At 45.0% G+C, this 13399-nt stretch overlaps 1 protein-coding gene across 1 annotated transcript in view; it reads right to left on the bottom strand.

Annotated features, from left to right (window-relative positions):
* shank2b (SH3 and multiple ankyrin repeat domains 2b) overlaps positions 1–13399 on the bottom strand; it is a 116421-nt gene that overhangs the window by 65549 nt on the left and 37473 nt on the right. The window contains exon 10 of the mRNA XM_063196942.1: positions 1261–1732. Coding sequence (XP_063053012.1) covers positions 1261–1732 — 472 coding nt within the window. The remainder of the gene's footprint in view (positions 1–1260; positions 1733–13399) is intronic.

Genomic DNA, 13399 nt, shown 5'->3' with positions numbered 1-13399 from the left:
AACCAGTGCTCACGCACAGGTGACCAACCCTATACCAACACATTTCTGCAGCCTTTACACACAAAGCACAAGTTACACCTTCAAAAAAAATCCTATTTTGACATAATCCCCTAGGTGGCCGCTGGTCTCTGCCTGAGGTTTCTTCCTGACTATAGGGGGTCTTTTTTCTCAGACCTCACTGAGCTTTTTTTTTCCCCCTTACAAACTATGAATCAAGCGAAAGGGAGTTTTTCCTCACCCCTGATGCCACCAGGGGCCGCACCTGAGCGCCCAATCTCCGTGTGACTATCTATGACTTATGATAGGCCCAGCCACTATGTACCTTACACATCTAAGAATCCTGGTCCTAACCTACGTTGACCTTATGACTCTACATTCTCTGTCTATCTCTTCTTCCTCTGCCTTCCTGCTTTTTCTGCCTCTCCTCTATACCTCTCCTTTTAAATCTATCTCTAACAATGTTTCTTTTTCCCATTTGTTAAGCACTTTGAGTTACATGCCTTGTATGACACAGTGCTATACAAATACAATTATTATTATTATTATTATAATTATTATAATGAACAGCTAGATATAATGAATGTAATTAGCATATATGGGTTGAGGCTGAAAAGGATTGCTAAACTGGTATAATATCTGAACACAAGTAATTGTTGCACAAGGACCATGTGAAAGGAAATACAGTGTGTGGGCACGCGCAATATCACTAATCATTGCAGATATCAGAGGCATTAGGTTCCATTAGATGCCATTAGGTTTCCATTTGTTTGTACGTCTGTAGTGCAATAGAAGAAGTTGACTATTAACTTTGAGGTGGTATATCTGACCTGGAGTGCGTTTCTCGACAGCGTCATTGCTAACCAGTTAGCAACTTAGTATGTTGCCAATGGGAAATCTTAGTTAGCAACGACACTGTCAGGAAACGCACCCCTGGTCTTGCGTGGGGGATTCTGCTGCTGGTATATTGCTTTGTATGTTTCCTACTGTACACATGAAGAAATTGAGAAACCTGGAGAGGGTATGGTATCTCACTTGGCCGTGCGTGGGGCATATTGCTGCTGCTGGGCAGCCCCGCTAGTCCTGCTGCTGGCATATTGCTTTGCATGTTTACCTTACATGAAGAAATTGAGAATCCTGGGGATGGTATGATATCTGATCTGGTCTTGTGTGGGGGATGCTGATGCTGGCACATTGCTTACTGTATGTTTACTACATATGAAGAAATTGAGAAACCTGTAGATGGTGTGCATGATATCTGACCTGGTCTTGCGCGGGGGGTTCTGCTGTTGTTGACGGCGCGCGTCCCCGGCGCCCAGCCGTCCCAGCGAGGGCGACCGCGAGCGGGGGGCGGCATGGGCCCCCCTGCCCATGGTCTTCACTGTGGCATTGGGGCTGCTCTGTGGCATCTGCTGCTGGGGGGGCCGGCGTGGCGACAGGCTGCGCAGGGGGTCGGTGATGGAGGAGTGGGCCGAGGAGGAGGTGACGGGGGAGGGGGAGGGCGAGCGCGGGCGCTGGCGGGGACGCGAGTGGTGTTGTTGGCTGATGTGGCCGCCGTGCGACGAGTGGCCTCCTCCTCCCAGCTGCACGTGGAGGTTGTTGTCGCTGTTGGAGCGCAGCAGGACCTGCGGGGCAGACAGGGTGCTGCGTGCCGGACGCCGGCTCGTGTGGCTCGACCCAGCAGCCGCCGCTGAGGAGGAGGTGGAGGAGGGGGATGGGGCCTCCCGGAAAGGCACTGAGGATGACAGAGCAGAGGGAGAGGAGGAGGTGAGGCAAGAAGGAAGTCTGTGTGTGTGTGTGTGTGTGTGTGTGTGTGTGTGTGTGTGTGTGTGTGTGTGTGTGTGTGTGTGTGTGTGTGTGTGTGTGGGTGTGTGTGTGTGTGTGTGTGTGTGTGTGTGAGAGAGAGAGAGACAGGAGAGAGAGAGAGAGAGAGTGAGGGAGAGAGAGAGAGAGAGAGAGCGAGAGAGAGAAGGAGAAATAGAAATAGAAATAGAAATAGAGAAATAGTGTGTATTTGTGTCAGAGAGTATGTGAGACTGATAAACGAACCATATTTTTCTGAAGATGTGTACAGTATATTTACTGAGTGCAGGTGTGTAAATGTTCAGCATTGCATAACTACAGTATTCATTGTGGATGACAATATGGTCAGCACAGATGACACCCTTACAACATCTGAGGAAGAGCTGCTTAATCACCACTTTGAGAGCTGGTAACAAATGTTTACGAATATATATATTTTTTTTTCAGCCAAGGATACCAACAACAGTTTCTAAAGTGGCGTACACACACATTGCTAGCTTCTCGCTTGCTTGCCTACTCGCCACTCTTTCATGGAATGTTCGCTGAAAGTTCCCGCGGCTTTAACTGCCAATGTACAGGCGAGAAGTACCGAGCTCTGCATGCCAATTGGTTACTTGCTTACTCGCCTCGCTCGAAGTTAAAATATTTTCAACTCGGGATCTGCCCACATCGCATCACTTGTACAGTACTCGCCTGCTCGTTTCGCTGGAACACATTGACATTCTATTGAGTTAATTCGCTGAGCGAGTAACTAGCAGCGACGTGTGTGTACGGCCCTAAAAACTGAATCATGAACTATAGCACATACAGCACAATACAGAGAGAGAGAGAGGGAGAGAGAGAGAGAGAGAGAGAGAGAGAGAGAGAGAGAGAGAGAGAGAGAAAGAGAGAGAGAGAGAGAGAGAGAGAGAGAGAGAGAGAGAGAGAGAGAGAAAGGGAGGGCAGGGGGTTGTGCGAGCCACAAGGAAAAATTACAAGACAATATAATTTTTCCAAACAAACAAACTGCCTGGTGAAGGGACAAAACTGAAATACCATCTCCATATATGCTGTTACAGTACAGGTATGTGGGGCAGCTGTGAGCATACCTAACATTTAGGAAGGTTGTCTAGTGGTGAGATAGTGGCAGGTTGAATTCTGGTAGACAAACATCTTGCACACTGTCAAGCACACTAGGCATTTCCACTGCTCACAACAACGTTTGGGCTGCTCCGAACTTCTTCAGGTGAATTTAACATTGTGAGCGATTAAAATGCGTGTGATGGACGGTGTGTGGGACATCTGACTACTACTTTGAACCACTGGATACAGCCAAAGCACCCGTTCCAATGGAGGTGACCAGTGAGCAGCGGCAGTTGTTCTGTAGCCAGGCCATGCCCTCCTAGTGACGCAACACCTTCAGTATTGCTTCTAGTCAGGCCAGGAGTAATACAAATATCGTTTCTGAGCTCTGGAAAAAAACGTTAACTCCTCCCACTTTGTCGGGAAGCAAACAACCAGTAGCAAATCAAGGGAGGCAGGTCAACTATGCCGTTTGGGAAATGTTAATGGTCATGCTCTTTGTCAGACCAAGTCTCGAAGAGATTTGAAAGTTGATGATAATCAGGCTAGTTCTTCTGCACCCTTTGCCATGGCTACCCTTTCCACTTAATCCTACACTGCTCCTGGAACTATCACAATATCTACACTACAGGTGGACAATGAGTTTGATTGTTTTCATGCTGGAATCTAATGTGAAGAGCATTTTTTTCTCCCAAGTACTTCCATGCAGCTTTTCTTCCCCAGACAGCTTTGCAAAGAAGCTGCAATGCTTCCAAAGAAACATCAGGTGGTAGGGGCAATCCAAAATTACAGTAATGGCATTATTATTTTTTAAATTAAAAATATATATTTTTAGGGCTTTTTGCCTTCATTTTTGACAGGATAGTGGAGGAGAGGCAGGAAATGAGTGGTGAGAGAGAGACGGGGAAGGATTGGCAAATGACCTCGGCCAGAATAGAACCCGGGTCACCAGCGTAGTAACCCAGTGCCCTACCGTTAGGTCACAGCAGGGCCGAAATGAATGTCATTATGATTGGAAGCTGGCATGGACAACATTGTTTGTAATGTCACACAAGTTCACTTTCACATACACACAAGAGTAGGCGGGGTCTAATGGTTAGAGAGGTGGTCTTAAGATCAGATGGTTGCAAGTTTGAATCCCACCCGTACCGCTCCCTACACCTCCACCCATGGCTGAAGTGCTCTTGAGCAAGGCACCTTACCCCACATTGTTCCAATAACTGTCACCAATATATGCGTTGGATAAAATAAGCGGCAGCTAAGTGTAATTTAATGAATAATTACAAACCGTGGTAAAACCATGGTTAGTTTTCAGAGTAAAACCATGGTTAATTTTACAGATGAAACCATAGTCAAACCATTATTAAACCATAGTAAAAAAAAGTGCAGAACCATTCTCAAAAAAACATAAAAACCATGATTTACCATGGTCGATTTTCGTTAGGGTGTAGCAAATATGATACCCTGTAAATAACTCACTTTGGATTACAGTGTGAGATAAGTGTAATGGAATGTAACATAATTTCTGAATGAGACGATCATTCTGAATATACCTACACCTACTGTAATTCACAGCAAAGCACTCTGAGTTAGAGTGCATTTTCTTCCTTCTAGCTCCTTATGACCACAGGAGAGGCATAGATCCTAGGCTTATGTTTTGGTCTTCAACAATGTATGTGACATATGATGGACACTAATTACGGCGCTTCGGGAGTGGGACTACTGAAATGATTTGAATAACACATTTGCAATTGAGTATGTGTGTGTATGCGTGTGAGTGAGAGGGATGGGCCTGGGGCACATGCTGGCAGGCGCTTACATCCATTATCTTAGAGAGAGAGGGGGGGGGGGGGGGGGGGAGACAGAGAGAGAGAGAGAGAGTTGGGCAAAGAGAAAAGAAGATAGGGAGACATTGCGAGTGGAACGACAGCATATGGGAGAAAGGAAGAGGGCAAAAGAGGGAAACCCCCCAGTGCTAAGCATACACAGGAAGCGCATGATTAATTCCTATATTTATGTCAGCCTTGACACCTGAAAGCAGGCTACGTGGAGAAGAGCTCAGTGGAGGAAGACTACCATTGAGCTTAATGTTAGCCTAATGTTCTACAGCGGAACCCCTGATGAATTCAGGCTAAGACGAGCAGCGCAGCAGATCAAGGTTACCACAACTGTACTGTAAGTGGCCTAATGTTCCCTCCAGAGCAACTGAACCTCGTAACCATCAACATCAGTGTTGACAGATGAAAAATGCTGAATTATTGTAACAAAATTATTGCTTTGTCGTGCAAGAGCCAAAATATGGTTTCAAGGCATCTAAATTAATTGCATGACCACTCTGAAATTATTGTACATCATGGTTTTTTTATCATACAGAGGACAAAATGGACAAAATTATGGTACAAACTATAGTACATCTGGCAACACTAATCAACATAAACTCCAGAGACACAACCGCCTAACTGTCAAAACCAACCCTGATACAGACTACACTGTAAAAAATTGCAAGTTAAACGTAAAAAGTTAAGTTGCCCTGCTGCCTTAAGTTTGTTTAAGCACCCTGACCCTGAGCACGGGGGCTCCGCAAGGTTGTGTTCTCAGCCCCTTGCTGTTCACGCTGCTGACACATGACTGCACAACGACCCACAGCACTAACCATCTAGTGAAGTTTGCGGATGACACAACACTGGTGGGCCTCATCACCAAGGGCGATGAGACTCACTACAGAGAAGAAGTAGACCTGCTGGCCAGATGGTGAAAAGACAACAACCTCCTGCTGAATGTCAACAAGACCAAGGAGATTGTTGTCAACTTTCAGAGGGTCCAAAAACAACTGCCACCACTGACCATCGACGGAGATGCTGTGGAGAGAGTGAGCAGCACTAAGTTCCTTGGAGTGCACATCAGCGACGACCTCTCTTGGACCACCAACACTACATCACTGGCGAAGAAGGCCCATCAGCGTCTCTACTTCTTGCGCAAACTAAAGAAGGCAAGTGCTACACCCTCCATCATGACAACATTCTACAGAGGAACCATAGAGAGCGTCGTGTCCAGCTGCATCACAGTGTGGGGAGGAAGCTGCACGGAGAAAAACAGGAAGACACTCCAGCGTGTTGTGAACACAGCGAAGAAGATCATTGGAGTACCACTCCCCTCCCTGCAGGACATTTACTCCACACGCCTCACCCTGAAAGCACTGATGATCATCAAAGACACAAGCCACCCTGCACACAAACTGTTCAGCCTCCTGCCCTCTGGAACGAGGTACAGGCGCCTCCGTTCCCGTACCACCAGGCTTGCAAGCAGCTCAATGCACCAAGCAATCAAGATACTGAACACTCAACCCACTCTCCCTCCACTGTCAGCCTCTAGCCAGTAAGGCCACACACACACACACACACACACACACACACACAAGCACACTGCACTTTCTGCACTAAACCCAAACATACACACACTGACACACAACTCACACACACACACACACACACACACACACACACACACACACACACACACACACACACACACACACACACACACACACACACACACACACTGCTGCTGGTGTACTTGATAGACCTATTTTAATATTTATTTTTCTTCAAAATGCTACTATTACTATGTCAGAACGCTATAAAGGACTTTTAGGAAAAGCACAACAATTACCTCCTCTTAATGTATGTTCTCTAGAAGTCTTCTGTTGTCCAGTCTTGCACTTTAAATGTCTGTATGAGCACTGTCTATGTCCATACTGTCTTATGTCCATGTATAAGTACTGTCTATGTCTATACTGTCTATGTCCTTACCCAGATTAGTCTATGTCTGCATGGGAAAGCCAGAAATGTAATTTCAAATTCTTTGTATGACCAGTGCATGTAAAGAAATTGACAATAAAACCTACTTGACTACTTGGAGTTATCAATAGAGTGTTATTGCTTATCTAACACTGTTACACTTAATCGCTGACCAAATTTCTTTAAAAACGCTTTAATGACAATTAATTTCATCCGCGACGAGTTGACAAGTTGAGGAAGTGATTGTGGTTACCCAGGTAATGTTACTCGGCGTGCGTGCATGTGTCACGCTGCAAGAAAACACACTTGCAAGAAAAACTCAGCAAGGGGTGATAAACACCGCAGGAATTAAATGTCTTTGCAATCACACTGATACCCCAACCACAGATGGTGCAAAGATGTGCTCTTCTTGCAGACTCCCTATACCAACTGCAACATATTCTCATTACCGACGTAGATGCGCTGGGTCTAACTTGGACGCGCATAGAATCTTCATGTGAAAGGTGTAGGTTTACGCTCGATTGACCACACCTATCGATCAATCAGAATCGAGAACCGGACCGCACAGTTTTAGATAAGTTAACTCAACTCAAGGCTTAACTCAATTTGAAGCAAGCCAATTGTTCTATAGGGACACTGAACTTCTGAACCATCAATGTGGATGCCACAGGAATGGTTGTCTAAAGCTCTCTTCCACTGCCGGTTTTCTGGTAGGCCTACAGCTCGACACAGCGCGACTCGGCGGCCACTTTTTATTTTCGATTGACCTACTCTAAAAATCAGTTACTGTAAAACTATATAAAAAAGACAAAAAGCAACCGTGATTCATTCAGGCTAAAATACCTAAGCAGGGTAATGCAGCGAACACATCAAAAGCGATAAAAGCTACATGAACATCAGAAATTGTCACTGGACTATTTCACAGTGGCAACGATACAACAAGCGACAAAAGCGGCAAAGTATGACGGCTACAAGCAGAATGCAGGCATTCCAACACTCCGATTGGCTTCTGTGGCTGTCACCAAACCGTGTCATCTCATTACCAAAATATTTCCTGAAGTTAAACTCCTAACTGTTGCTCATGTTGCCCAAATCCCAGCTCCTGATCGGTTCTCATCATTTTGGTGCTTTTTTCGCCAGCTCAACCATACTAAGTCAATTACCTTCAGTGTCTTTATTGCTTTTGCACATCGAATGTGTTCATGCGGTAAGACATTGTCACTGACCTTACTAACCATCATCAACATGGACTTCATAGGCATGTCAAAGTGTAAAAACAACTCTGATGAATTCTAATGCATGAAGATCATCACCCTGTTTCTCAAGGGCATCATTGCATTGCAACCAACTAAGTTACTAATGTAGTTAGAACCAATATTTACAAACAGTTTAGCAGTAAGTGACCTAATGCTCTGCAACTGAACTTCTGAGCCACCAGCATGAACTTCACAAGCGAATTCAAACTCAGGGATGAATTCAAACTCAGATGAAGAGTTCAGTGTCGGAGGAATACCATTAAGAAGCATAAGGGGACATTTATGTGAGACGTGTCTCAGGTAAAAGGAATTTAAAAAATGAAGACGAGACGCCACTTTTGCGCCATCTGTGTTGATCGTCACCATATCCACGTAGCCGTAATGTTCTTCAGAGAGAGGTACAGTAACAGTTCAGCAGAGGAAGGCAAGGCAACCACTAAGTGGCCTAATGTTATACAGTGAAACTGAACCTCTGAACCGCAATCAACATGACCTAAATACAAACGATTATATACGTGCGCGCGCGTGCACACACACACACACACACACACACACACACACACACACACACACACACACACACACACACACACACACACACACACACACACACACACACACACACACACACACACACACACACACACACACACACACTATATCCCTTGTGAGCACAGGCTAAGATGAGTTCACCAGGGGAAGGTTACACTTCCAACATTACACTGCCTACCATACTGTACATTAAGTAGCTTAATGTTCTCCAGTGCAGACTGAACCACTGAGCCACCAACATGAACTTCGCAGGATTCACGGTGGTCCAACTGTGAAAGGGGAAAAAAATCCTTGATGAATGCATAATTTAACGTATCTTATCTACGCCATGAACACTGCTGCCTCTTGGCCTTCCTGGGAGATTTAGCTAAGATGCTTTCTTCCTGCATGCATGCCTGCCGCTCTCTCTTTGCCTCCCTCTATTTATAGATGATCATAATAACAGCACACGGAACTGTTGAGTGTTACTGTATGCATGTCTGTCAAAGCTGCAGGCTTCTTGTGTAACTAACTACTGTACTGTATGGCTTGTTATGGTTGACTAGTAAGTAAGCACCTTCCATTTTGCGGTCAGAGTTCTCTAATTCTAAAGTCTCCGCGGCTCCTCCGTCCATAGAAGTTCACCGGCTTGTTCGGCAGCCCCCTTCAGCCGAGCTTTAGTATTTAGAAAAGCGCTATACAAATTTGATGTTTTATTATTATTATTATTATTAATTATCATCGTCATCATGAACAGGAGATGATAAGGTGCCAACTCTACTATTCATTATCCATCCCCTTTAACCACACATGGAGAACACTAGGTAGGGAGATGCAACAGTGGGGCCCAGGGCCGGATTATCCATAATGGCCCATAATGGTGCCCCACAGTGCCCAGGGGCACCAACCATTAACAGTCAGTCAGGGGGCACCACATGACACAAACTTTACAAATATTGCTCATAAAGGGGGGCACCTGCGAGGTGAAGTGCCCGGGGGCACCACCGCGTCTTAATACGTCCCTGGTGGGACCCTCACCTCCTATTCTGTCCTCTCCTCTCCTGCCCTCTCCCCTCCTCTCCTCTGCCCTTTTGTTCTTTCATCTCATCTCCTGCCCTCTCCTCATCTCATCTCATCTCTCACCTATCAGCTCCTGTCCTCTCCTTATCTCAGCTCCTGCCCTCCTCACCTCTCCTCTCACATCCCTCTTTCCACTACCTCTAGTTCTGCTCCTATGGTGGTACCCAAACTCTTGCTTCCTTCTCCCCCACCTTAGATGCATGACTGAGGAATAACAAGCAAATCATTATAAATAGCTGCAGCACAGAAACGCTGAGCATACATAGGAAGTGCCCTATTCTTAGTTTCTTCACTTTTTCTTCCTGTTACAGCAACTCTACCACATTGCCAATGCTAACCCTCTTATAAGAGGTATAGTGAAGTACCATTTCCTGCAAACTTCAAAGCCAATGTGGGAAGAAGTAAAGCTGTTGCCATAGAAGACATGTTCAAACAAACAAACAAACAAAAATATTTGTCTTTCCAACACAATCTATGGTGATTCCTATTCTATTTCTTGGAGAAAAGCTTGTTTTCTGTATTCATGAAGATATAGGAGAGGAGAGGGGGTGAGAATAAGGACAACATTTCTTCTCAAAGTGAAAGGAAAGCAACATGAAAAAGAAGATTACATAAAATCAATTAAATAACAGGAGGGCTTAATAGGCTGAGCAGGGAGATTGAATAATGTGAAAGTCCCATCCCTCGTTGATTAATTTCCGCTCTCCAAAGACGTGACTTCTCGAGTGACTCCTCTCACTCTTCCTGGTGCCTCTACTAATGTGCTTGGGTTCTCCTGTGGCTTTGCCAGCTTGCAACTATCATTTTCTATTACCACCATGAAAGTGAGAAACAGGGAGCCCGGAAGACATCTTTCACTTTCATCTCTCTGTGATCTACTCCCCTCAGCTATTTTGCACAATCATAATACAGTTTTTAAAATACATTGTTATGCTGCTTGGCAAATGGAATACCTCTACCAAACTTTTTCAGAAGATATGTAACTTACAGTGTAGGTGTGAACCACCTTCACAACAAAAGCAAAAAGTACAAACTGACAAACAGACATTAGGCATTAACAAAAAAACAATTCAGCTCTTACCTTCTTTCTTGAAGGCATTGAGTAAGGACTTCATCTTGTCCCCTTTTTAATATTTCCTTATTGCTTAAAGGTGCCCTTTAGATAATCCAGGTTTTGCAAAATGCAACAAAAGTGCTCCAACAAAAAAAGAGTATCCAAGGATCCAGACTCCAGGAGAAGGAGAGCAGAAGAGAAGGACAATGGAGAGCGTTGCTCTTGCTCTGGAGGCACAGTGGTGACACAAACCGCCCCACATGATGCCATTGGAGACTCTGAGCAATGAGCACACGGCATACGAGCGAGCACACTGCTCACAAGTTTCTCTCTCACTCACTCACACTCACTTGCTCTCACTCGCTCCTTCTCTCTGTCTCTCTCTCTCGCTCCTTCTCTCTCTCTCACTTTCTCTCTTAATCTCTCCCTCTGCCTCTCTCACACTTTATCTCTGCCTTTCTTCTTTTTTCTCTCACACAATTATTCTCTCTCTCTCTCTCTCTCTCTCTCTCTCTCTCTCTCTCTCTCTCTCTCTCTCTCTCTCTCTCTCTCTCTCTCTCTCTCCCACTCCCTCTCTCTCTGTCTCTTGCTCCTCTCTTTCTCACATGCAAAGCAACCTCAAGCTGCTTCCTCCATTCCTTCAGGAGGAGGAGGAGGAACAGACTGAGTTGAACAGAGATAAATATGGCAACTTCATGACATTGTAGACATCCAACCCAACCTCAGAAAGCCTGTACTACAGACAAGGGTACCAAAAAAGCCCTACAAACTCACACAGTGCTATTTTCAGAAGAATTTTCAGAAAATATATTGTTTTAAAATAAGAATGCATGTGATTTGGTTAGGCACCTGGTAAGAATGTGTTGGAAAAGATAAGAAAAGAAAAGGATGGACCTAAAGAAAAGGAGGAATCTAACCCCTGTCTTCAATGAAACAGCTGGATGTGAAACAACAAGCCCCCTTGTGTTGCTAGGCAACCCACAAGAGAGGATGTCTAAATTAGTCAGCGCAAGTTGCCTGGTTGTGAAATTCTGTATGTGGGGGGTGTCCTTTCCTTTCACGCTATCGGCTCCCATTTCTAATTGGCTCACGGGAGACAGACTTGAGGGAAAAGTGCGACAGGAGACTAGAGATAAATCTCCCAGACAGTTTAACGGGAGACAGATAAATCCCCTTTCTCCCGATTGTAAAGGCATGGCACAGCTGAGCTGATGGACTGTAGCTCGGTGTGCCAACACAGTAAAGTGAACACTACCGGCAACACAGAAAGCTTGTTCGCATTGACAAGCTAGTCAGTGTGTGTGTGTTTGTTGCACCGCTATTTGTCAGGGGAAAATGTCAGAAGTAGCCATTAACACAAGAACATTTTCAAGGGGGGCAGCAAGCTGCGCTGAGTGTTTAGTGGTTAGCATTTGGGAACTTGTTTTAGTTTTAGTGAAAATAAAGATCCCTACAAAAATTGTCAAACACTCCTGATAGAGTCACCAGAGAGAGTTAAAGAGTTTGAGTGGAATCTGTCTTTAGTGTCGTCTTCTCCCTTAATGACTGTCATTGCCAACAGACATGCTGCAGTTTTGATTCCCAATTCCCCTTATGGACGAACACATCTTACAATACAGTGAGTGTATGCGTCAGCGAAAATCTAACGTTCTTCCTTAAAACACAGCAAGCCATGAAGTGAAATGCCCCATCCCAATTAAAAGCTCTTTGCTGTAGTCAAAACTCCACGGCACTCTCAGGACCATTGCAACCACATCAAACCTCCAACCTCCCCCTCTTTCATTAAGTCTATACCCATTACAATCAATGGCAATCGACTGCGGCGCCATGACAGGCCCTACAGTATACCTGAGCCGAACCTAAGCTCTTAATGATCATTATGCGTCCATGGCCTACATAAGATACCCAAGCACATCAAAGGCAGTTACTCCGTGCAATTTCTTTTTAAATGCAGAGGTGGTAGACAGACACACGTGACTCTCGGTCTGAACTTACATGTAAGTAGATTTTGTGGTTTTGATATAGTGTAAACACACTTTTTAGTAATGTACGGTTTGTGGCCTGCAGGCAGCCTGAGATGCTTTCTTTCATTAAAGGGATGAACATTTTTCATACTATGTAGACAGATTTCTTTTTTTTAATCATCCACTACATTCAGAGAGTTCTTGGGGATATTCTTCAGCTTTGCTGCAAATCACATGTGCATACTCAGGCAGATAACAGATATCAGCAGTTTCACAATGAGAACTGTCGCCTGTAATCAATCTGACTGCCTGTCTCTGTCTCCTCTTTTGACCACCTCCCAGCTAAACCTCGGGGAAAATTTCAGATCTTGTGAACCAATTATTCCATAGATCTGGGAGCCATAACAACCGCCCGTTGCCTTTAGACTGTAGACTGGAGGGAAACACTCACATGCCGTTATTGCAGTGCCATTGGACGATCAGACCGGGCCCAGGACAAAGTTATCCAACAATAAATACAATGTAAGGGGGACCCAATTCTGGGCCCCCTTTCTTCCTGGACGTTAGACAACTAGCCCCTTTTGTCCACCCCCTGCTGTCTGCTTCCCTGCTTAACACACATTCGCCAACTGGTGGAATCACTTCGTTGAAGCTGGAAAAGATGGGAAATGAAAATTGGAAATAAGGGGAAGCCGCATAGATAATGAGATGATCATAAAAGAGCTCTGTATTGTGTGAAGACCTTTCATTGTAACCTCGAGTAGACACCGACTGCATTTCATTACAGTCATACTCCTCTGCCTTTGCCGCTCCCTTAATGGTGGACAGCAATTACACCTCTACTGTATATACCCT

This window comes from Engraulis encrasicolus, chromosome 4, assembly GCF_034702125.1.
Source record: "Engraulis encrasicolus isolate BLACKSEA-1 chromosome 4, IST_EnEncr_1.0, whole genome shotgun sequence".
NCBI classification, from domain to species: domain Eukaryota; kingdom Metazoa; phylum Chordata; class Actinopteri; order Clupeiformes; family Engraulidae; genus Engraulis; species Engraulis encrasicolus.
The sequence above is the reverse complement of the archived record's forward strand: the minus strand, read 5'-3'. Positions and strand labels throughout refer to the sequence as shown.